Here is a 26,597-nt window from a genome sequence, read left to right as displayed (position 1 = left end):
GAGGACTATTGTATTCATACAATCCAGGGAGGCCCACGCCCTTTGTGCACCTCTGAAATGTCCTTTTTTGAGCCCTGTGATCACAATTGATAGTTACATGAGCTGGTCCAGAACTATCAGATACTTGACACTCAGTTCTCCAGGACGGAGGGTGATCATTTGGATTTATTTCACTGTCAAAAGGTCTGAGTTTAAGGACACAAGCATCCTGAGCTATGTGTGCACTAGAAAATATTGTGAATTCACCAAGACATACAGAACTTTGGGGCACATTACCAACGTTAAGCGATATTTATCGCTAACGATGCTTAGCAACGAATTTTTTAACGCTAAGCATCGTCAGAAATTATCGCAGATAAACCTTGCTATTATCAAGGTTTATCGCAAATGCGATAAAAAACGGCCGCAATGCATGAATATCGCTGAAAAGTCAGTGATATTCATGCATTACCAAGCTAATGCTCTTAGCCATGTTATCCACCTCCCATTGGATAACATGGCTAAGAACTGCTCAGGGCAGGTGTTAGTTTTTGGAGATATTCGCGCTTAGCGCGAATATCTCCAAAAATTGGTAATAGGAGATAGCGATGTTAGCGACTGGAAACAGTCGCTAACATCTTGGCACGCCCACTTTGCATGTCATTAGTGATAAATATCACTGACATGCAAAGTGGGGCCCAAGATGGTCGCTATCTCCTACTAGCTGTCGCTAACTGGTGTTAGCGACAGCTAGGTAATAGGGAGATAATTTTATCTCTGCTTTCTTGGCTTTTAAAGCCAAAAAAGCGGAGATAAACCCCCTTGATAATATGCCCCAGAGTACGGTCGGAGTACTCGATTAACCTAATGTGAGGCATTTGACATGTAAATACATTAACAAGGCCATAAGCAAAAACAAGAAGTTATCCTTTTATACTAAGTTTCAAATTATAAAATAATCGCGGCTAGAATCCCTTTTTTGCTCGGAGCAGTTTTTCCATTTTGTGGGAAAAAAATATATTTTTCACATTTTAAATATCGTCTCAGACTCCACCAGAGTAAATATCAAACCGTAGCATCTTTAAAAACACCTGCAAGTGGTAAAAACATTATGTAAATTTGGCCCGGAAAGTATTGGCCTAAAAGTCAACTTGAAAACGGCGCAGCCATTGAGCGGGAACACTCTCTGCAATGGGGAGAAAAGCAGTGGGGGAGCAGGACTGGGATAAACTCTGAGCACATGATGTGTAACTTTTCAGAATTGTATTAAATATATTTCCTACATTTGTGAAAACAGAGAAACCAAAGGGTTTGGTTCAAAGTGTGGTGGTAAATGCAATCATTGTGCAAACCCTTTCTTTGCACAATGTTTGAAATTTCTTAATATACTGTGAACACCACACCCCTAATATTTTCCATACAGGACAAAAGCATGTGGTAAAGTCTGACCCTTGAATACTCTGGTGCTAAAACAGCAAATTCTACATGTAATTCTAATTTCACAGAAGAATAATTACCTGGACTGCATGGACGCACAGCAAAATATTGATGGAGTGCCGAAATATGAAAACTTCCATGTATCAGATGTGCATATATATACCATGGGCATATTATCAAGGACCGGTGTTAAAATTATCGCCGTTTTATTGGCAGGAAAGTGCAGATAAAACAGCGATAATGGGCTTCATAATACGCCCTTGTTAATTCCCATAGAAGCCCGTGTTAACATCAGAACATGGGCTTCTATTGGAATTAACAAGGGCGTATTATCAAGCCCATTATCGCCGTTTTATCGGCAGTTTCCTGCCGATAAAACGGCGATAATTTTAACGCCTATCCTTCCCCACTTTTATGTCCAGCCCTATCCCTCACAGTGCAAGTAGCCGACCAAACCTCGAGGTCCAAGTGGTGTTCAGCGTATCATTTTTAGACAAATTAAAGTCTGAGGTGGCTTTGCAGGCATTTGAATACATACAGCTTTTACACATACGTCTCCTGAGAGGTCTTAACTGACTGAGACAACTTGAAATATATTTTTTATGAGGTTAAAAATCCAGAGGCAGACGAAAGAAATGAGTAACTGCACAATTAATGTATGGACATACAATATGAATATTTAAAGGGTTAAATGGTAGAGAACATTATCGTTATTTTTTTTTACTTCACAGAGCAAAGTATACCGGTTAAGGTGACATATCAGCAATATAAAAAAGCTTTAACTAGTGACAACATCCTCAACATCACTGTTCTGTGTGAAGTCAAGAACGAGTCAACGGTACTGACTGAAAACAATGTCATCCTGGAGAACCCTCCCCTGGACATAAAGGTGGGAAAATAACCGATTCAATAACTTCTCGATTCTACCCGTTATCGCAACTCCTGAAAGTGTAAAATGTGACCTTTCTCTTCGCTACTATCACAATATGAGATTTCACACAACCCATTGGAAACAATGGGGCATATTATCAAGGGATTTATCTCCGCTTTTTTAGCTTTAAAAGCCAAGAAAGCGGAGATAAAATTATCTCCCTATCAGCAACAGGGTGCTAACACGCAAATTCGCATGTTAGCACCCTTTTTCTCTACGCTTCCCCTTGCATCTCTAATGAGATGCAAAGGGGGCGTTCCAGAGAAAAATAATAGGAGAAATGTTGTTTAGCGACATTTCTCCTATTATCAAGGATTTCGCTAACCCTGTTAGTGATAAAAAAAAGCAGCGCTAACCGCGGTTAGCGCTGCTTTTTTTACACCTGGTATTTTTCTGACTTAGCCATGATATCCTATGGAAGGTGGATATCATGGCTAAGTTTGTGAGCCCCTATCATCAAGCTAACGCCAAACTTCGAGAGATTATCATTGGTTTTCCAGCGATAATCTCTCATTTGGGAGTTAGCGCGAGGATTTTTATCACTTCTGAGATAAACCTTGCTAATAGCAAGTTATCTCTGCGATAATTTCCGGCGATGCTTAGCGTTGAAAAAATTGTTGCTAAGCCTTGTTAGCGATAAATATCGCTAATCGTTGGTAATATGTCCCAATGTCTCCTTCAATCGTAGACAGCTATATTACCCATCATGCCTCACATTGTGCTCTATAAGTCATCACTGCCAACATCTCCAACGGATTATTTAATAATGCCATGTAATGCTTATAATACCATAAATGTTTTCTTTGTTGGCTTTTCTCTCTTCTATGTATGGTCATTTACCACTCATTACAAATCAGTTTCACTCAAAAAGGTATTTACAAACCATACCTCATCCTAACACCTTTCAATTTCCCTTTCCACTCTCTAGTTAGGGTAGTTAAGATACAAAAACACTATGGACAAGTCACAACGCATGCAGAGTGGTGGCTACGAGATACACCAGTGCATATGACTTTACTGGGTACATGAGCGCACTGGGGAAAAGGCTTTTTTAAGCATGTGTTCCACATATTGGAAGAGGCTGAAAAAGTGTCCTTCAAACAGTGAATCGGGTAGTCACATGATGAAATGAACCCTGTTAATAGTAGTTCCTGCATGGTATTTCTATGCTGGGGTAGGGATATTGGTCTGAATCGGAAACCCTCAGTTCAGTTGAGTACCTCCAGTTGCCGGCCAACTTAATATTCACCAATGTGTAGCGGGTGAAAATAACATACTCCAATACTGTTTCTTTTCTTTTACAAACCATTGTAATATTCTACATCTGGCTCATTTGTGCGAACTAAAGCATCATCGTATTAAATGTACGTCAAGGATGGGGCCCTGTGACCTAGGTGTCGTTGAGGTTTCTTGTTGCCTGGTCTGAAGTCCACATAACAACAAACACCAGACTCCATGTAGTTACGTGATGGTGACCAGTCAGTTTGCATTCATGTTCTGTGATTCATCTAAGCATGCCCCTGTGTTAGTGAATGTAACAGTTTGGACTGCTATGCAACCCCTTGGATTAGAACAATCTGTATTCTGATCTTCTAAATGTTGTATGTGTAGTACACCGGGATGTATGACATTACGACGCATGCTTTTACATCGCATGCCTTTACAACGCGGTTTTTACTACGAAAACCTTTACAACGCATAGCGCTTTGGGGTGCTGGATAGTGAATAGTTTAATTTACTATTCCAACTCCAATCCCCGTGGACACTAGGGAAGGTGTGGGATAGTAAATTAAACTTATTCCCTATCCTAGAGCGCCCCCCAGCGCAATGCGTTGTAATGGTTTGCGTTGTAAAAGTTGCATCGTAAAGGCACTGCGTGGTAAAAGTTGCGTTGTAAAGGATGTTTCCCATGTAGACCGCGCTGTTACTTGTCCTGTGTATTTCAGAGTGCTTGTAGAAAGGCTGGTGGTTCTCCTAATTTCTGTGAGGTATGCGTTCTAGTAGTGTTCTCTGTCGGTCTACTTTATGTCATTGAGGGTTAATGTCTTTGGTCGGGCAGAGCATGATTAACATAATTACTGCAAGTGGGTCATGTGTACAAAGTGTGGAAAACGTGCCCTATTCATAAAAAAAAAGTATTAAGCCTGTACCTATAGATTTACGTTAATGTGTGGATGCCGATTTCCTCTGTTTGGCTAAGCACCATTATTCTCAGTAGCACGCCTAGGAAGATATTCTAGTCACAGATTTACAGGGATATAGTTGGACTGTCAAATGTTTTCCCAAGGGCTCCAATTCCTGCTGTTCATAGTCCTCCATAGTGGAGATGTCTACACAGGGTGATGGACCTACCTGTGCAAACACACATTTTTCGTATATTTTTATTAGGTGAAAACATGTTTCCCCAAAGAAAAAGTCCTTTCCCTACAATCCCTCTGAATCTTGGGCGGGATTCTGCAAAGCGTAAATTTCCAACTCTTTTCAGGGTGGAATGGAAACAGAGAGGAGTTTGGGAATGCCCACAATATACTTGTTTCTGAGCCCTGCGAAACATCCAAGGCAAACCATGCCTTTCATTATTCACTTCCATCTGAATGGGTGGGATTAGGAAGTGCAGAGTTTTCCACAACTGTGGCACAGAAGTACGCACTAGTGAATGCAAAGATTTCTGCAGGAAACTGCTTGATTGTTGATAAATTATGTTTCTGTTTTTAAGTTGAATTGCAGAGAATAAAGTGTGGTGTGTGCTCTTTTTCTGCACTGGTTCATTTTAGTTATTGAGTGATTGTGTGTCCTGTGAGCATAGGAACACAAAAGTATGTGCAAGGCTCATTATATAGTGGGCTTGATATTGTAGCACTTTGAAGGGAAGGGTATTGCAACCATTTGCAGCTAAACATTTAAAGAGGGCTATTCTGATGGGACATATTTACAGAAGTACTTTCTCATTGCATCATTCCGAATCACTGAATTGTACTACTCTATTCTCTCTATACTTGTGTGGTAAATAAATAAATAATACCCTATTTTTGACTAGGCATATATCATAACAGATAGCTCAATAAATAAGAGTCAAGATTCGAGGTAGTAGGAGTTTCTGCAGGTTTATTACAGCATAAGGACAGGGACAGGACAACCTGCATAGGATGACCCAGCAGCTGCTGGGGCTAGGTCTGGGATGAGCGCGCCAACTTCTAATAACAATACAAGAGCATTTATACATAGCGCAAACACATAGCATTACATTGCAGTAGGCGTAGCAGTGGGTGGAGCAGAAGGCGTGATGCATAGCAGTCGCGAAAGATAAGAGTAAAAAGTAGGTGTAACTGGGAGTATACATAGACATGTGATGCAAACGTAACAGAATATGTCATGAATAGGGCGGAAACATAGGAGGGGGCTACCTAAGAAGCCGGAACCTCTGACCTGGTGGTGCGCGTAAACTGGCAATGACGTGTTACTAGGAGAAGCTGGGGGCTATGAACTCTGTGCTAGGAGCAGAGACTAAAGTCTGGAGGGTCGGAGCGACATGTACCTAAACCCTATCTAGTATCTGATGTTTAGGGAACATGTTGATATAAACTAGAAGTCATGAGGGGAAAAGCTAACTTGATTCTAAGACTGGAGCATGCATTTATTCTACATGTAGTGCGTGATGAAGAATATTAAATGACCAGTAAATGCAGTATTTCTCTAACATGGAGACGTGAAGGCTAGACAATGACGGAAACTATTGATGCAGTTCAGTAGCTTAGGAATGCAGAGGAGGAGGACTGAACTGATAACTGGAACTATAACATACTTTTGGCAGACTCAGAGGCAGAGCCAGGCTGCACCGGGCACTGCGAGGCAGGAAGTAAGTGAAAGGTCGAGGATACAGGTGGGGGCTGGATCGCTCCTTAGCGAGACTCAGGAGACAGGAGCTGAATCTAGGGTCCGGGCCCTGTTGAGGCCTAGAAACGGGGACTTTATAATGGAATAACGTGCACACTGGGAAACGTGGCAACGTAGCTTTACATAGGCCTGATATTCGTAGTATTCACGAGGACTGTAAACTGACATACTAGAGGTGGACACAACTATAATTGCGTCTTGAATCGGACATGGGGAATAACATATGCATATTGGTCATGCACACATAACATATGATGGATGAGGCGTAGGGACACAGAACATGGCAAAATTTACTTTTCCACATTCCCTCCTTGTCACTACGTTTCCATCAGGAAACATCAATATTCATGATACCGTCTATCATTTCATACAGTACCATTTGCTCGTCTCGAATTGTCTTGGAACGGGATTTAGAACGGGGCTTGGGACTAGGAATACAAGAGGTAGCACACATGCTGCAAATCGCAGGGCCACATTGTATACAGAGGCAGCAGCTGAATATGATCGCTACTGCGATACTTAGAAAGGACAGGACTTTCCATCCCCATGCGGAAATTATATTCCAGAACCAACCAGACCATGTCCAGGTGCCTGGATCTTGGTGTAACAGATGGGCAATTTTATGAAGTCTGGTTATAGCTGAATAAACAGACGGCGCGTTATTTGGAATGAAAATGCAACAACTAGATCCGAGGACTCTACAGGCCCCGCCCCTATCGGCCAGTATGACGTCAAGGACGAGACGATTCTGTAAAACGACAATTCTCATAAAGGATTGCTCTTCGGTTAAGTTACCTAGAGCGAAGGCAGTCTCATCTACTACTGCTTCAAGGGTTCTTGTTAACCTACGGATTAGCTTACTATTTACAACTGTACCTAAATAAGGGAACACACCTTTATCAATATCAATGAATTGCTCTGCGGCAGTTTCAGTATAATCGACAATCGGGAGGTTTCTCTTGTGTCTAGTATGTACTAGGAAGGAATTCCTATGGTAGTCAGGTGGGGCTAGAAAAACAGGTGGCAGTAGGAAGGCAATGTAACAGGTTCCCTCCCAATCGAGGGGCAGACGGACATATGCGGTTTGACCACAAACAAAATAAGAATGACGTGAAGCTTTAAAAATAGATTTCCCACTGTCACTATACTGGATAATAGTAGTACATTCACTATGTCCTACGTGTACAGAACCCTTATTTCGGACACATAATTCGCCTTTGACTGGTAGTACTGAAATAGCAGGTGAGTCTGGAGTAGTATCAGACTGAACATTCAGGACCATGAAATTCGACGAATAATTACCTAAATTATACACTTCATTTTCTAGATCTAAACCTGTTCTGTGGGGGAAACCTTGCTTGTCTGGGAAACATGTACTGTTAAGAAAAGACATATCTGTTGAGGATGACGTTAACGTGGACCATGCTCCACACGAACCATTATGTGAAAATGGATAAGGAAAGAGTGGCAGAACTCCCTTCGGTGTCTGGAAAGGGGGGAGTCGACCACACACCCAACAATTAGTGGCATTGCTGGTCTGGTGTGAGTAATGTAACATACGGATAAATGAATTGTTACGCATAGCGAGGCGGTATGAATATTCGTGAGGAGGCAGATCACTAAACGTGTGCTCTACTGTAACATTAGCAGACTTATTTACATGAGGAACTGAAAAACACAGGAAAAGTGCGTAACTAGTGCAGGAAATCATTATGCTGAGAAATAATATGAAACTTAGAAAAACGATACATTGAATTGAATTGTGACTGACTCTCTCACTATGGGGGTCTTTTTTATACATGTCAGAAACAGCCTAACCGTTTCACCTAGGGGAGGACTTATACAATCAAACTGACTGACTTATTTTACTAGACCGGAGCTTTAACTTATACTCCTGCTGCGGAGTTTTCTCTAACAGGGAAGGGGTTGTAACAATGTCTTTTGCGGGACAGTCCTTAAAATCCTGGGAATCCTTGGAAATGTTTTTAGAAACGGGTTTCAATCCATTGAAAAGTTTAACATGAGAAAGGTGTATCCACCCCTTCCTGCCTTCCAGCTTGACGGCAGTACGGGTGGTCAAGAGGACCTGACGTGGCTCCTTCCAACGAGGTTCCAGCGGACTTGATCTGTCAAAATTTCGGATCATCACCAGCGAACCTGGAACGATTTCATGCGGTGCCACCTCGGTATTGTCTGGAAATGCGGCGGCAACCTGTGAACGACATGAGTTGAGGGCAGACATCAAGGAAGCTAGGTAATCTGTCAGCATATTACATGAAACATCAGTAATACTTCGGGGTCTAGGAGTACCCCACATGTTAGGGGGGCGGCCGAAAACGACCTCATACGGGGACAGACCTGATCTGGAATGTGCGACCATGCGCATATAAAATAAAGCGACTGGCAGAGCTACTAGCCAGTCCACACCCTTGTCTTTACAAACTTTGGCAATGCGGATTTTCAGAGTCTGATTATGTCTCTCGACTAGACCGGCTGCTTCAGGATGGCGTACACAATGGAACTTCCACTGGTACCCTAACAACAGGGAAACGTGCTTCATGAGTTCAGATGAGAATGGCTGGCCGTTATCAGAATATACGACTCTAGGGAGTCCATATCGAGGGAAGAATTCACGAACCAACTGCTTGGCAGTGGTCGTGGCTGTGTAATCTGGGACTGGATATGCCTCTGTCCACCTGGACAAAGCGCATACAACTACAAGGACATACTTGAAACCTCGACATCGCTCCATCTGAATATAATCCATCTGGAGGACCTCAAAAGGGTGGTCAGGGGGCTGGAAACCACCTTGTTCCACCGGGACACTTTTACCTGGATTAAACTGACAACATATCATACAGGTACGGACTTTCTGCTTGGCTGCAGCTCGTAAATGCTTGTTGAACCAAATGTTCTGGATACTGTCTAACATAGCTTTTTCTCCTAAATGTGCTGGACTATGTGCGGTATTAATAATGACTTGAACCATAGAGTCGGGGAGAAACCATGTGGCTCTACCCTTCGTTAACCATCCTTGATCTGTCTGGACCCCTCCTTGTACAGACCATTTCTTGATTTCATCGGGAGTAGCATGTAACTGGATATCTATGACATCTTGTGTAGGGTCCTTAACTGTCATACATGTAGTCGGATCTGGAGTGTGTGTCTTGTTAACTGGACTGTCTGGAGTCTGTGCTGTAAGCTTGGCTGTGCGATCTGCTAGATCATTACCTTGGGAAATAATGTCAGTAACTTTCGTATGTGCTTTGCATTTCATGATAGCGATGGATGTCGGTAAATGTATGGCATCTAACAGAGCTTGAATAAGGAAACCATGCTGAATCTTGGTTCCATGAGAAGTCATGAAACCTCTCTCCTGCCAGAGCACTCCAAAGTCGTGTACAACTCCGAATGCGTAACGTGAATCTGTGTAAACATTAACTTTCAGGTTCTTGGCGTGTATACAGGCTTGTGTCAGAGCAACTAGCTCTGCTGCTTGAGCGGACAGAGTGTCAATACGGTGTGTTTCAATAACTTCAGTGTCAGTAGTCACTGCATACGCGGCGACTAAATCTCCTGTACTAGTTCTCATACATGAACCATCCACATAAAGTGTCAGGTCGGGATCTGGTAACGGAATATCTGTCAGATCTTGTCTTGGCTTTGTCGTAATGTTAACTACTTCCACACAGTCATGTGGGTCTGGATTTGAATTAACTGATGGTAACAGTGTAGCAAGATTCAGAACGTTGCAGCGTCTGATTTCTATGTGTGGCTGAAACAGTGTCAATTCATAACCTGTTAAACGTGCAATTGTCAAGTGCTGAGTTTGTGTTCGGTTTAAAAGAACTTCCACGGAATGTGGGACTTGTACTGTCAGGGAGTGTCCTAAAACTATGGAATCACTTTGTCTGATAGCTAGTGCTGTGGCTGCAACTGACTTGAGGCACGCAGGCAACGCCTGGGCGACTGGATCTAATGTGCTAGAAAAATAAGCACAAGGCTTGTATTGTCCTGCTTGATCTTGTGTGAGAACAGATAATGCTGTACCTTCACGTTCAGTAACGAAAAGTGTAAAAGGCTTACTGTAGTTTGGTGTAGCTAGAACTGGTGCTTGGCATAGGGCTTTCTTTAACTCGTTGAAACTAAGTGTATGTTCAGATGTCCAAGGGAGGACAGTCGATACGGCTGCCTCCTGTGTCGTTAACTGTATCAGTGGCTTGGCTAGAAATGCATACTGTGGAATCCATTGTCTGCAATAAGAAGTAAGGCCGATAAAGGCACGTACCTCCTTCTGGGTTCTGGGCTGGGGAAGACTCGCTATTAACTGGATACGGTCGGGTGTCAACTGCCTACCCCTCTTGGACAGTAAGTGTCCTAAGTAGACCACTTGCTGGACACAGAATTGAAGCTTCGAAGGGGACACCTTGTGCCCCATCTCGGCTAGGAAATACAGGACTGTAAGTGATGCTCGCTCGCAGTCACGTTCAGAACGGGCTGTGATCAGTAGATCATCGACATACTGGAGCAGGGCAGTGTCAGTTGGCATGTGAATGTTGTCTAGTTGTCTCTTGAGTGCTTGACTGTAAATACTAGGACTTTCTGTGAAACCTTGAGGAGCGCGTGTGAACATATAGCTCCTTCCATTTAAACAAAATCCGAAAAGAAACTGGCTGTCTGGATGAATTGGAACACTAAAAAATGCATTCTTGAGGTCGATGACAGTAAAGAACATGGCTTCGGAATCAATAGCTGTTAACAGGGAAGAAATATCTGGGACAACTGGGTACTGAGGAATAATACATTTGTTAAGTTCTCGTAAATCAATCACTAATCGATATACTGGGGGTGCATTTGGATCAGTACGTTTCATGACTGGAATGATCGGAGAATTACATACATTGGAGTCAGTTTCTACAACTACTCCTTGAGCCATGAGCTCGTCTATAATTTTGGATAAGGCTGCTACAGCCTCAGGTGGCAATCTGTACTGTCTGATTCGTGGTAACACTACACCTGGTTTGAGAGTCACACGATGGGGTGTGATTTGCATATAACCTACATCAGTTGGACCTTGCGCCCATAAATGCTGCGGAACATTAGACAGTCTGGAATCAAAATCTCGTAGTACATAGTGACCCTTAAAGTCACGTAGGAACAGACGTATTCCCTCTGGGGAGCAGCAAATAACTGCACCTAATTCTTTCAGTGTCTTAATGCCTAATAGGTTTTCTGGACATGACTTGGTAAGTAACAGATCAGTAGTACGGGACAATGGACCTACTTCTAGAGTGACTGGCTTTGAAATCTCATTAACGATCGGCTTTCCTGAAAATCCAAGGGAAACATTTCTTGAGCCTGAGAGCGGAGCCCCTGGAACTTCGGCATGACTAATTGTGGTCCTACTTGCCCCTGTATCAATCAAAAACTTTCTGTCTTTCCCTAATACTTGACTATGAACATAGGGACCTTCTTGATCTACAGGTATCTCGATGAGAGGCAAGCCTACCTCCCTCTCTAGGCTGTTTCATGAATATGGCTGGTACTCTGGATACTCGGACTGTGCATACTGGTACATCTGCGATGTAACGTGCTGTGTTGCAGCAATAGGCTGCGGTACTGTAACTGTCTGTGGTGCATTCTGTGACTGAGGAATCTGTGAAACTTGTTCTTGTCTAGGCGGACGTGGTCTTTCTTTAGTCTTACCAGTAGCTATGTTGTGTTTCAGAACTGCACACTCATTTATAAAATGACCTGGCTGTTTACAATAATTGCAGTTCCCTTTAACGGGAGCTGCAGGATGACTGGCTTGATTCGGACCCCTCTTCTGACTGTCTTGAGGAACAGATTGTGCAACTAGCACTTTCATTTTCGTGTCTTTCATACGTTTTCTTTCGTGTTCTTGCTCTTCCCTGATTCTATTCTGGTGATACTGGAGCATCTGGAGCATCTGGGACGGAGTATTTGCTTGCCAGGTGCTTTCAACTTTCAAAACTCGGTTTTTAATCTGTGGACTTGAATTCTCGACTAATTTAGTAACGAAAAGGTGAGGGTATGACTCACTACTTGTCTTGAGACCACTGTTAATACTAAAACATTTTTCAAACCTAGAATAAAAATCACTAATATCTTCTTCTTGTTTCTGTTTACAGGCTGAGATTGCATCCCAGTCTTCTTTTCTCGTTGTCAATAATCTGGGTAAAACTTGTATTAATAATTCTGGTAACTCTTTACATTTATCTCCAAGACCGGTACCTGGTACTCGTGCCTTGTCTTCAGCTTCTAGAGCTGTCCAATCTATCTTTTTCTCTCCCACCTCCCATTCTTTTTCCTTTAGCTTTTCATACACCCCTGCGGGCAACAGGACCTTTAACATTTTAATGATATCTGGGTAAGTGTATTCTCCCATACGGAGCATGTCTTTTAATTCTCTATGGAACCCTGCTGGATCTTTGTCATGACAGGGAATTAATTTCTTCATCTCGAGGAGTTCCATCTTTGTGATTGGAGTGTATACAAACACTCGTTGCATTTCTCCACCCGTTCCTTTGACTGGGTGGACTTCTCGTAACGGGTTCTGTCTGTCTATGTAAAATGATTTACTTTCTGGAGGTGAGACATGAACAAAATGCGGGTTCAAGAATGTTCTATATTTGTGACGCTGTTCTAGAATGATACTAATTAAATCGGTACCTAGACCTCTCCATCTATACTGGAGTAACTCGTTCAGGACATCATGTAACGGACCTGGATCAGAGTGCTGACCCTCATACAATGTAATGAGGTGCTGAATCATATACATACCCACCAGTCGTTGCTCGGCTGGGGGCAATTTCAGAAACATTTGTGCCACTATTTCGTCTGGAAAAGTGGTAGAATCAGTAATCCATCGGACTGCTGATCGGACTAGTTCTTGTTCATGCATAGTGCTTAACTCACTATAACCGATTCGTGATTTCAGAATGTGATCGGTAGCTTGAAATACTTGTTCTAGAGAACCTTGTTCTGGTGCTGAATGACGGAAAATAGACTTGTGTTCTAGACGTAAATGGCGATCTGGAAATCTAGATTTTCCTACATACGCTATTCTGGCGGGATTCTCGTCGTCTTCCTCTTCAGGATCAGAGATACTTTCTTTCTCACTTACTTGTGCGGCTTTACGCTGTTCGTGTAACTTTATTATCTCTTTACGGATTTTCTTGTACATACTCTCCATAGCACCGACGGTCTTGTGCTTACCCTCGGCTATATTATCACTCCACCTTGTCAGGATTCTCATTTCGGCAGAATCTTTAGACGGGTAATCTTGTTCTCTTATTAAACAATTAATCAGGAACTTTAATATCATGAGCTGGATCTCGGCTTTCCTTTGAGACATGGCCTCGCCAATACTTTCTGGATCATCCCCTGTACGGATGAAACGATATATTCTGTCTAGATCTTCTTTCATATTCGGTAAGGTGACTAGATACTCGGCCACCTTTCTTACACGGAACGAATATAAAACCATATTATCCTCGCCTGGGACTGGATCATAGACACATTCGGCAAGGGACTTTCTTATTTCTGCTACTGTCTGATATCTGGGCGTACGCTGTGACGCTTGTGCATGTAATTCGGCTAACGTTAAACGCTTGTGTGGCGGCGGGGTTTGAGGAGGACCTCCTCCTGCGGCCCCTAAACTAGAATCATCGACGGACATTCTTCGTGGCGGAGCGGGAAGTTGAAATGCTGACTGGACCGGGGGTACCGTAGCAGGTACTCCGGTGTCTGGAAGAGCGGGAAGTGCCTGATTTACAGGGACTGGCGGAGTGCGAACAGGATTTGCATATTCTGGGACTGTGTCGTCCAAATAGGACGAAATAAAAATATCAGCTGCGGTCTGTTTGTGACGTAGCTTGGTCGGAACTAATGGTGGCGGGAAATTACTGGATGCCTCTGGGGTCGCTTTTGGCAAGCCCTCGGCAAGAAGAGGATACATACCCTTGATAAGGGCATGCCTCTGTCTGTCTGACTGTTCGGCTTTGACTTGTTCACTTATCTCGATTAATTCTCTTTCTTGGGCTCGTTCTTGGGATTCTCTACTTAACTCTGACTTTCTGACTTCCTTTTCGGTTCTTCTATGCGCTTCTTTACGCCATAACTCGATGGCATCTTTCTGTGACTGTCTGGCTTTCTTTTTCCATAATGCTTCTTCTACTCGCATGATACATTCGGCATCCCATGTACCCGATACGGGCCATCTATACTTTTCTTCTAACTGTTTGGTATACTCTACCCATAAATCTAGATACAATATGGCGCTTATGCCATGTTTCTGATACATAAAATGACCTGGACTGTCCCTCGGCGGAACAGGAACTGCTTCTTCTAATAAACCCTTTCTAGTTTTTAACTGACGTAACTTGGAAAATATAGGCATGACTGAACTGTAATCTGGACACAATAAAATACACAATAAACACGAAATCACGTCACACTCATACCACAACATTAAAATACATGAAGAACATTATAAATAACAGTTCGAACAGAATATTACCTGGAATACTGAGAGCAGAAATACAAGAATTTTCTCGAGAACGGAACAGACTAGAATTACTGGATGCACTGCTGTAACAGTACGGAACATACCGGTCCCATAAAGGAACGCATCAAGACCCGTATCCACCTAGGTGAACACTTCGTTTGTGAGTCTGGGTACCACCAACCCACGGACCAGGAGTCAATTTAGATTGGTCCTGTCTAGATACTACCCCAGCAATGGTACTCACCGGGCAGCACGGAACGGAAGGCCTCGGACTGAACTGGACTGATGACGACGAACTTCGGACTTCGGACTTCAGTTACGGGTGGGCCTCCGGATACCTCGGACCTTGGACTCTCGGCTTGGGCTCTGGTCGGGACTCGCCGCGTTCCTCCACCGTCTCGTTTGGATGCTGGACCGCCTCCTCCGTCTCCTCCGTGGGCCTGAGGGATACTTGAAGCAGAAATATCTGCACGTGGCCGGTATGGTTCCGTCACGGCTGCAGAGGGTCAGGGGGTCGGCGTGGCTTCACCGACGCGTGGGGAAAGGGCAAGTCCCTGTTCGGGCGCCATTATGTGGTAAATAAATAAATAATACCCTATTTTTGACTAGGCATATATCATAACAGATAGCTCAATAAATAAGAGTCAAGATTCGAGGTAGTAGGAGTTTCTGCAGGTTTATTACAGCATAAGGACAGGGACAGGACAACCTGCATAGGATGACCCAGCAGCTGCTGGGGCTAGGTCTGGGATGAGCGCGCCAACTTCTAATAACAATACAAGAGCATTTATACATAGCGCAAACACATAGCATTACATTGCAGTAGGCGTAGCAGTGGGTGGAGCAGAAGGCGTGACGCATAGCAGTCGCGAAAGATAAGAGTAAAAAGTAGGTGTAACTGGGAGTATACATAGACATGTGATGCAAACGTAACAGAATATGTCATGAATAGGGCGGAAACATAGGAGGGGGCTACCTAAGAAGCCGGAACCTCTGACCTGGTGGTGCGCGTAAACTGGCAATGACGTGTTACTAGGAGAAGCTGGGGGCTATGAACTCTGTGCTAGGAGCAGAGACTAAAGTCTGGAGGGTCGGAGCGACATGTACCTAAACCCTATCTAGTATCTGATGTTTAGGGAACATGTTGATATAAACTAGAAGTCATGAGGGGAAAAGCTAACTTGATTCTAAGACTGGAGCATGCATTTATTCTACATGTAGTGCGTGATGAAGAATATTAAATGACCAGTAAATGCAGTATTTCTCTAACATGGAGACGTGAAGGCTAGACAATGACGGAAACTATTGATGCAGTTCAGTAGCTTAGGAATGCAGAGGAGGAGGACTGAACTGATAACTGGAACTATAACATACTTTTGGCAGACTCAGAGGCAGAGCCAGGCTGCACCGGGCACTGCGAGGCAGGAAGTAAGTGAAAGGTCGAGGATACAGGTGGGGGCTGGATCGCTCCTTAGCGAGACTCAGGAGACAGGAGCTGAATCTAGGGTCCGGGCCCTGTTGAGGCCTAGAAACGGGGACTTTATAATGGAATAACGTGCACACTGGGAAACGTGGCAACGTAGCTTTACATAGGCCTGATATTCGTAGTATTCACGAGGACTGTAAACTGACGTACTAGAGGTGGACACAACTATAATTGCGTCTTGAATCGGACATGGGGAATAACATATGCATATTGGTCATGCACACATAACATATGATGGATGAGGCGTAGGGACACAGAACATGGGAAAATTTACTTTTCCACACTTGCCATAATGATGCCAGGTGTTGGTCTGTTGTGCTACAGATGGCCTCCAAATGACAGGGGAGATGTAAGGCTCCTGGGTAGCTGCCTGGCTCATGTCTGGTGTATACTAGGGACAGGTACTCATAGTGAGTAATCATGAGGTGCTACTCCATGCTCTGAAGTATTAAAAGAGGTGATCTATCCTTTCAATGCCAATGGAGTAGGGGCAACTATCAAATGAGAAAAAACAAGTGTCCATACTCAGCCATATATCAGAGTTGGTTTGGACGGAATAGACTGCCACATTGTATACTTCAGAGCATGGAGTAGTACCACATGATTAATCACAACGAAACACAGAACCCTGCTGATACAATTAGTTTTGATCTCAGGGGAAGCTATGAATTGGTATGTTGCTCCTCTCTGACTTAAAGGAAAAAGAATATTAAACATCCTCAGTGGGGGAAAGAGAAAGCAGCTCCTAAAGTAGCTGATTTGGCTAATCAGGGCGAATCGCCCAAACCATTCAAGGACGCCGAGGGGGTGAATGATGTTACATCAGTTTATTCTAGGCTGGAATATTTAGTGTCAGTTTACAACCTTTATGGATTGTATCATTAAGAGACTGAACTCTTTTGAATCACAACTAATGAAGTTACAGCCAAATCGGGCACATGTCAAAATGCCCACTAAATGTTATGCATCTACTTATACCCCCAGGGCTTGGATTGATTCTTGTGATACAAGCACTGCCCCTGTCCCAGACTCAGAGGCACGATCAGATAGTAAACAAGGGCAGTGGGCAGATATTCACTTCACACCAAGATATCCATAGGGCCCCATTTATGAAAAATGACGCATCGCTGTGTGAAAACAGTGATGCATCACTTTTCATTGCACCCTCCTTGCGACATGCTGGATGCATCATATTTACAGTATGACTCGTCAGTATTTCTGACGTATCTGTAGACGCAAAAATGACGCATTGCTGGAGTCTGTCACAAAAGTGACGCAACTCCAGCAATGGATCATTTCAAATGGGCAAGTCCCATTTCAAATGTGCCTGCATCAGTCTTACGCCTGCTGTGAGGCAATCGTAAGATATTGGCGCATTTGCGTCCTAGAAGTGGCGCAGTGAAATGTCATAGATTTCAGGTATAATGATGTGGGGCAGGTATAATGTGGCGCAGGGGTTTACAAAGTGACGCATCTACCTAGATGCGTCACTTGTAAATATGGCGCAACATAGTGCATTTTTTACGCCACTGGTGCATCACAAAAAGTGCCACACTTGCGGCGCAAAAGTGACGCAAAGGCTCATATATAAGCCCCATAGTGCGGAAGATTGAGTGAGTTGGCAATACTCCAAAAATGGACAAGAATGATTGTGTTGAATTTAGCTTTAGGAATGAATATGTTGTCTGAGACCTGTTAAAAAGGATAAACTTTGCCTCAGTAAATGACAGCAGAGTGGTAGCCTTCTGTTGTAGATAGATTGTAGATGGATCACAGAATACTTATGGTTGAGTTATAGGATAGGTTTATTAAGACACAGCAGAGCAGCCAGCTGACCAGACCATCAACTGACAAGTGTGAAACCTTCAAGTACAAAGTAGAATACAAATAGGTATACTGGCAGGCTTAAGAGGTATGAACATAGAGAAAGGTCTAATGACCAAAGGTGGCCATGTTGCGAGGAGTATACGTTTACTACACATCTTCCTCCTTTACATGGAAAAGAAAATAAACACAGAAAACACGAGCATAAAGCATAAAGCATGGGAGACAACAACAATTAACACCAAGACAAATAGGAGGTCCGCGACCTCATGGACTTCCAGATGAAGAAGGCGAAGAAGCATTTTGTTTCGGGTCAAGGTGAAGAAAGAAACAGGATTATCATCATGACCACCTACTCCCCTTCGATTGACAAAACAGGAAGAGGTAGTCTACTCTCTGCAATCCGTAAGTGGCCAGCAAAAACAGGAAGAGAGACAATGTATTTTCTCCAAACAGTCCTTATCTGAAATGGCTTCCCACTCATAGTTGAAGATGAACAGTTCAACAAGTGCCTCCAATGCTCAAAAAGTTCTGGAAGGATGTTCCCGAAGAAAAAGTTGAAGCCAGTTATTCTATAGTCCAAGTTGAGGTTCTGGACCAGGTGTCTCGATTCTGGTTCTCTTTCTCGGGTTATGGGCCTCTTGATGTGGTTCGGGCCTCTAAGTTTCTTTTATTTTTATTTTTATACTTTTCTGTGGATTATCTGTCTCAGTACTGTGGGCTATAAGGCCCAGTTCTAGACGCGAAACATTTGTCCCAGTTCTGGGAACCACCTTGTCACAATTTTCTGTCGTGGTACTGGAACTTTTGTCCTGGTTCTGGGAACCAGTCTGTCACGAATCTCGGTTGATTCCCCTCCAGGTCCTGGGACCTCCTTTGTCCACTCCCGGTACTGATTCTGGGGCCTTTGTTCCCTTCCGGTCCTGGGACACATTTTGCCCTCTCCCGGGACTGACTCTGGGGCCTTTGTCCCCTTCCTGTCCTGATATGTTCATTGTCCTCTCCCGGTACTCATCCTGGGACATCTTTTTTCCCCTTCTAATTCTACAGGTCCTGGGACTTCCTTTGTCCTCCCCTGGTTCCTGGTTCTGCCGGTCCTGGGACATGCTTTGTTCTCTCCCCGTCCTGGTTCAAGGTTCACGGACCTTCCTTCTCCTTGAATTGGAGTTTGAGTCGGGAAACATCCTTTACAACGCAACTTTTACCACACTGTGCTTTTACATCGCAACTTTTACAACGCAAACCATTACAACGCATTGCGCTGGGGGGCGCTCTAGGATAGGGAATAGATTTAATTTACTATCCAACACCTTCCCTACTATCCACTGGGACTGGAGTTGGAATAGTAAATTAAACTATTCACTATCCAGCACCCCAAAGCGCTATGCGTTGTAATGGTATGCGTTGTAAAAACTGCGATGTAAAAGCATGCGTGGTAAAAGCATGCATTGTAATGTCATACATCCGTTTGAGTCGCGATAATTTTCTCCAGGTCAAAAATGAAATAGTAATTGCCACTTTCCAATTCCCCATTTGCATTTTTACTCTTGAGATCTACAGTCTTTATATACTTTTGAACGGTGGCATCTCAGAGCACCTGAATTTATTTATTTATTTTATTTTGAGAGTTTTATACAGCGCGAACAAGATCTTTGCAGATATCAGAGCGCTTTACAAGTAAAAAATACAAAGTAGAATATACAAAGTAAAAATACAATGTAAAGAAGCGAATATACAAAGTAATATATGAGGTAGTTAGGTACAAGGTGCTAGTTACATAGGTAGGTCAACGGACATGAGGTAGGTCATAGGTGTGGTAATGTAGGTACACTGAGTATAGACAAAACAGTTGTGTCAATAGCATAAAGTGCAATAGCAAGGAGCATATACTTGCTTAAGCGTCTTTAGAGTATCTAGAGTTTAAAGGTGGGCCTAGTTGAGGTGGGTGTGTGCAGGATGTAAAGACCCACAGGTGCGAGTAGAAGGGAAGTAAGGATCGTTGAGGTGAAGAGGGTAAAGTGTGCAAAGTCAGCCAGGTGCGAATAAACTGCAATGGCTGAAAATTGCCAACAGAGTGAAATTTAAAGCACTCTGCTATATGTTTAGGATCAGTATGAATGAGGCTCCTTCCTATCTGTGTAGACTGGCTCTGAAATATGTACCATCACGCGCTCTTCGATCCATGACACAAGCCAAATTTGTTGTTCCTAGAGTTAAGCGAGTACGTATGGGTGGACGCTCATTCTCTTATTTGGCCCCTGTCCTATGGAATGCCCTTCCCCTTAATCTGCGGTTGGAATCAAACTACCTCAAATTTCGTAAGGGAGTGAAATCTTGGCTTTTTAATCAGTAGCTCTCCCCTCTTCTAAGTCTCAGTTCCCTCAATCAGATCCAAGGCGCCGGGAAATGCTCAGGGTAGCTGTTGCGCCATACAAATGCAAAAAATAAATAAAATAAATAAAATCTCTTCTAATGGCTTTAAGTCTGATTTTGTTTTATACCTGCCTCACTTGCTTTTGAGCTGCTCTCTGTCAAATGCTGGAATTAAAAGAATTACTCTCTCCAGAAGTTGATGGTGGCTGCCTAACAAGCTTTTCCGATTTATTTTCGCAATACAGAATCAACAAAATACTCTTTTTTTTGCGCTTCTTCAGTAACTTTATTATTTATGTGCTATTGAACATCACCATCTAAACAATTTACTGCTCCGGTTCTTGTCTTTCATTCTTCTAGACTCTCTGTCCTTGTTTTGGAACCTTCCCACTTTTACCCCAAATCCTTTAGTTTTGTTGGGGTTTGCAAAAGAGATCTATATTGTGGCCATCGTATTCTTGATTTTAAGAAAATGAGCCACACATAAAATATTTCAAAAGTCCACAAGGTGGCACTGTTCTCACAGATTTTACACAGTTACCATGAAATAAGACATTACGAGAAAAGTGTGGCACACATCTGGGGTGATGTAAATTGAGCGTTCCTTAAAACTGCTGTCTCTCACAAAGGTGTTAGAAACATTGGAGATGCGGTGAGTTCTCAAATCATCTTTTTGAAGAAAAAGCACTAAGAGCATGACGCATAGAAAACTGAACTTGCCCGAAAGCTGTAAAGATGACTTATGGGAAGAATTTTACTTGCTAGGCTGGAGTGTTGGGTGAAGGAGGGAAACATATTAACTGAAACCCAATATGGCTTCAGGAAAGGAATCGGAACGATTGAACAGTGTATAAACTTGGAGCTACTCATAGGAAAATACACTCTTGCATAGAAGGGCTCCCTCCACCTATGCTTTGTTGATCTTTCCAGCGCGTTTGATTTAGTGAACTATACTATTTTATGGCAAGCGCTGGAAGGGATGGGTGCTCCAACCAATATCGTTGGTCTCTTGACTCAAATGTATGTCCCTTTAACATCAAAGATACGATATGGACCCACAGGGGAATGCACAACGCACTTTAAAGTTACCCGAGGGATTAGACAAGGTTGCGTCCTCGCACCACTTTTATTTTCATTATATATTAATGGAGTTGATTTTTTGCTACAGGGTCTTAAAGCTGATGCCCCTATTGTAGGTAAACGTGTAACACCTTTATTTATATACGCAGATGATGCAGTCCTGATTTCCAGGACTGCAAACGGTATTCAGCTTTTGATCTATAATTTTACTGAGATCATGACTGATAAAGACCTAGCAATTAATCTATCTAAAACCCTTGTTATGACCTGTGGGAAATGTTAAACTAAAAATAGTACCCACTTTAGAAATGGTGCACCCATTGAGAGGACTTCTACCTTTTCATATTTAGGATTACTTTTTAATTATAAAGGTACCTGGAACGCACATATTAACCTAAGCAAATTGAAATTTTTAGGGACAAGTGAGGCTATTTTTAGATTCGCACAAAAAATAGGTAACAAGCCAGTGAGAGAGATTCTAAAACTTTATAGGAGCAAATGTGTGTCTGGGGTATGCTATGGTGGCGCCCTTTGGGGAATGGCAGATACCTCCACTCTGCAAATAATGGAAAATACATTTCTGCGCAGGGTGTTGTCAGTTCCTAATTCCACTGCTACCTATATTGCCCATAGAGAAACAGATGTCCCCTTTTTAAGTGATTTGATTAGTGTATTGACCATTAATTTATGGCATCGCATTTGGACAAAGGAAGAAACTTATTTTACTAAGGAAATAATATATGATTGTCTTAGTCTTTGTTGATCATTCGAAGAAGATACCATGGTTAAAATATGTCCATGATCTTCTGATCGAGTGTGATGTGAATTCTGTTTTTAAAGACCCATTGATTATTGACAACTATAGTAAGGGGGAGCTTAAAAAGAAACTCCTTGGGTCTAGGAAGATAAAAAGGGAGGCAGGGCTATGTACTAAATCTAACATTAGATTATACTGTGAAGGGCTCTTTTCATTAGGCACTCAACCTTAACTTATGTTTACGAGGAATACCCAACACAGATTTTATTTGACTAGACTAAGGCTACGAACATTGCATTTTCAGATAGCATTTCCTAAGATGGGCAACTGGAGTGCAAACCTTCCAACGTGTGCCTGCGATGGTAAATCTGCTCACAGCACATTGCACTTTATACTGTTTTGTAACTTCTACAGGGATCTTAGGAAATCGATTCTGCGTCCACTTTTTATTTACAATAAGTTGTATCCCTATAAAGCCGCATTCTATTTTATATGTCAATTATATCATGTCACGATTTGTAATGCGGTAATTTCCTTCACTCAATTAGCAATCAAGCGAAGGAAAATGCTTTCATATTTGGAATCACTTGTCTATGAGACTGATTAGTTGATCAAATGTTGGGCTTTACTTCAGGTACCTTTTTTATGATTGTTGTAATTCTATGTACTCCATGAAATGTTATTGATTAGCATGGTGTCTATACATCAAGAAATGAAATACGTATCCTTTTTAATAAATCTTTTTATGAGGGGGAAAAAGGGGATTGTAATACAAAGAAATGTTTTATTGCTATATTACTGAATCAAGTTTATTATGTAGAATGCTTTCATGGATATTTTGTATACCAAATAAAGCTTGTTTTGACTTTGACTTAACATTTGCTTGACAAAATGCACTTTAATGACTCCTTCTTGAAATTTTACAATGCAAAACATCATTTTGAAATTTTACAAAGCATGAACAGATGTGCCTCTTTTCAGGAATAAGGCATGATTCTGTAGAAAACATGCGCCCGCTTACCAGATTGGTGCCTGCTTCACAATAACGAGATCAGGGACAGGCACGACAGCGTGAGGAAACCGTGTGGCAATGCTACTCTCACCATATCACAGTGTGAGTGTGTCTGTTAGTTTCCTAGAGATGGCACTAAGGGAAACGTTAATACTTGTATGGGCCCTTGGTGTGTTAGCGCAATCCTGTCCACCACTTCAACTATGCCACTGGTACACGGCTCTATGCGCTGCACAAAGATGAAGCAGGCTTCAAGCCAAACAGCGGGCGATGTTGCGATGTGTTCCCGTAACCATGGGAACAAAAATAAAACAGTGAATGAGACTGAAAAATAGATTCCTGACGTTCACGAAGTTACACGTTGCGCGTTGAGCTTACACGCTGGAAGCACCTCTCCTCTCCTCTCCAGCTGTTACCTGGGACAAAGCACAGACTCAGGACGTGCCACAATGAAGACGCTGCCTCTCCGCTAGGACACACGGAGATTTTACTGCATCATCAGCATGAGGATGACAGCGCCGCAGAAGGATCACTCGGAATGTAAAAAGGGTAAGACAGAATGAGTGAATCCTTTCACAATAACAGTCAATACAAGACAGGAAAGCTCACCTGTTGATAGGCAGAGACATCGTATGACACCGAACGGCTAACCTCTCAAGAAGCAGAGCGTCAAATTTGGTGATTTCTTATCTCATGCTTGGTTGAGTCTTCCTTCCGACTCACTGCAGATTTCTTATTTTTCTCGCGTTTCACAGGTTTCAAGCTGTTCACTTGTGACAAATCTCTTATCTTCTTTTAGAGGCTAAGTTTACAAATTGCTTTTGCTCACATTCCTGGCAGCATATGAATGATACTTGCGGCTGATTCTATTTCTTCTTTATAGTTTAGATTCTTCCACGGTTGTTTTCTTCTTATTGTCTGGCGTTTGACAGGTTTATGGATAATTTACGTTTTGTTTTATCCAAGTTTTCGCAAGTTACTCAGGTTACTAGTTGCTTTTAATCCTATTTCTTACTGCAGTTAGATGGCACGCAGTCTAAGGATCTTGATGGGAGGTGTTGCTCATGCTGGGCTATTCTTATTGGTCTTCTTCTCTGGCCTGGTCAGCGTAATCATCGCCAAATTATTGTAGATAGATTGTAGATGGATCACAGGATACTTATGGTTGAGTTATAGGATAGGTTTATTAAGACACAGCAGAGCAGTACACCTCGCCAGCTGACCAGCTCATCAACTGACAAGTGTGGAACCTTCAAGTACAAAGTAGAATGCAATATGTATACTGGGAGGTTTAAGAGGTATGAACATAGAGAAAGGTCTCATGACCAAAGGTGGCCATGTTGCGAGGAGTATAAGTTTACTACACCTTCCCTTTAGGTTATTTGTATCGTCAGATACAAAACTTGGTGAGGCAAGTTAAATCTCATAAAATCCATAGAGAATGTGATACTGTGTCTCATTTTGGTGATCAAGTTGAAAACAGGTTTGCAGCATTAGGCCATTGTGAAGCCTACAATTGACAGTTGTGTATCCCAGCAGTTATACAATTGATTATATAGGAAGGGATGGTTGAGCTCATCTGTCAATCATATGCGAAACAATGGGCTAATGCTGCAAACCTGTTGCCAACTAGGACAAAAAAAAAAAAATGAGGCAAAATATCACCCTGTAGAAATCAAGGGTGACTATAGTACGTGATGCTCTCCCCACCTGTTGGCAGCTGAGTCTCCTGGAGATGTAGTTCAGACCCCCGCTGACACCCGTTGGAGCAGAAGGGAATCACATCCCACATTGCATGAATCAAGGGCTCCTTTAGTGTGGAATGGTCTCCTCACCCCTGGCAGCAGAGTCTCCTGGAGATGAAGTGTAGGCCCCCGCTGGCGCCCATTGGAGCAGAATAGAATCACATCCCACACCGTGGGAATCAAGGGCATCTTTACTGACAATGATCTTCCCAACCTCTGGCAGGAGAGTCTCCTGGGGGATGTAGTTCAGGGCCTCGCTGGTACCTGTTGGTGTAGAATAGAATCAAGTCTCGTGGCACGGGAGTCATGGGCACCTTTAGTATGCAATCGTCTTGTGGTATCCTCATTTCTGCATGGGCTGAGCAGCAAGGTTAATGCTGCCAGTGAGGCCTGCCTGATTCATTCCTACCAACTTTTACTTGTAACATGAGATACTTATCTTGAAGAATAAATCATCCTGTTATCACCTGTTCTACTGCCTACCCTGCATTTTCATTTGTCACTCGTTTCCCCACCTCCTGGCAGCAAAGTCTCCTGTGGGATGTAGTTCAGGCACCTGCTGACACCCATTAGAGCAGGATAGAGCAAAATCGCATCATGCACTTACATCTGCTCTCTGCCCCTCTCCATTGCTTAAGGCTCTCTCAGAGTTGCTGTGCAATTCCCAGTGTGAACTGTCAGCCTGCAACTGCTGGGCGCACAGGCTGACCCTCCGCTTTGAAGAAGGGAGAGATGGATATGCTCATGTCTTGTCATTTGGTTATGGGCACAGATGCTTATTTTATTGGTACACAGCTCTGGCTGTAAGTCATAAACATTTCACACTCCTTTGGCCCAAGTACAAATGAGTAGTCTGTGATCTGTATCCTGGTTGGTCGTTACCGTCCTATGATCTTTTGTGGAGCTTGGTTTCTACTAGTTACAAATGTCTCACACTTCCAGAAGAGACTGGTCATGTGCACCCTACATATGCCCTAGATTCTTACAGAAGGAGCAACATTAAATTCATTAATTCAAACACAAGAGTTTATTGAACAGTTCACATCCTGAACTCACATATTTGAAGGCACTTTGAAGGACTCAGAGTCCTAATGTGGTAGTGAGCCTCAGCAAGGCCTACCAGTGCTAGGGGTTCTCCCTTCTCTGCACTGAGTCCTCAGACCAATAGAAAGAAGTTGGCACAGAAGCTGGAATAGAAAAGACATAGTTTATTAAACCTCATGAGGTGGAACTACATTCACACAACACCCTTCGGTAGTGTATGAGGTAGCACACTGACTGGAAGGAGCGTGGTCCTTTTATACCCACACAGGGGCTCAAATGAAGGCGGTACAAGGTACAGAATGCTGGTTTCAAATACATATAAGGTCATACAGACAGTGTGCTAGCAACAAGTGGGAGGGGCTGACAGTTAGCTAATTCTGGTGCACATCCTGACATTTACAAGTTGCGGACAGCTGTAAGCTCGACTGAGCATGTGCAAAGCAGGAGACGCTAAATATATCTCATCTCTAGGCAGATTTCAAGAGCAGCTAACAGGAAGGTAGGA

The 26,597-nt window shown here is 42.9% G+C and overlaps 1 protein-coding gene across 1 annotated transcript in view; it reads left to right on the top strand.

Annotated features, from left to right (window-relative positions):
* The window catches only part of LOC144769045 (protein-glutamine gamma-glutamyltransferase E-like), a 305,940-nt gene that overhangs the window by 272,606 nt on the left and 6,737 nt on the right, over positions 1-26,597 (top strand). Inside the window, exon 11 of the mRNA XM_078653040.1 lies at positions 2,148-2,305. Coding sequence (XP_078509166.1) covers positions 2,148-2,305 — 158 coding nt within the window. The remainder of the gene's footprint in view (positions 1-2,147; positions 2,306-26,597) is intronic.

This window comes from Lissotriton helveticus, chromosome 7 (genome assembly GCF_964261635.1).
Source record: "Lissotriton helveticus chromosome 7, aLisHel1.1, whole genome shotgun sequence".
In the NCBI taxonomy this organism is placed as follows: Eukaryota; Metazoa; Chordata; class Amphibia; order Caudata; family Salamandridae; genus Lissotriton; species Lissotriton helveticus.
Note: the sequence above shows the minus strand (reverse complement) of the source record. Positions and strands in the feature narration are given on the sequence as shown.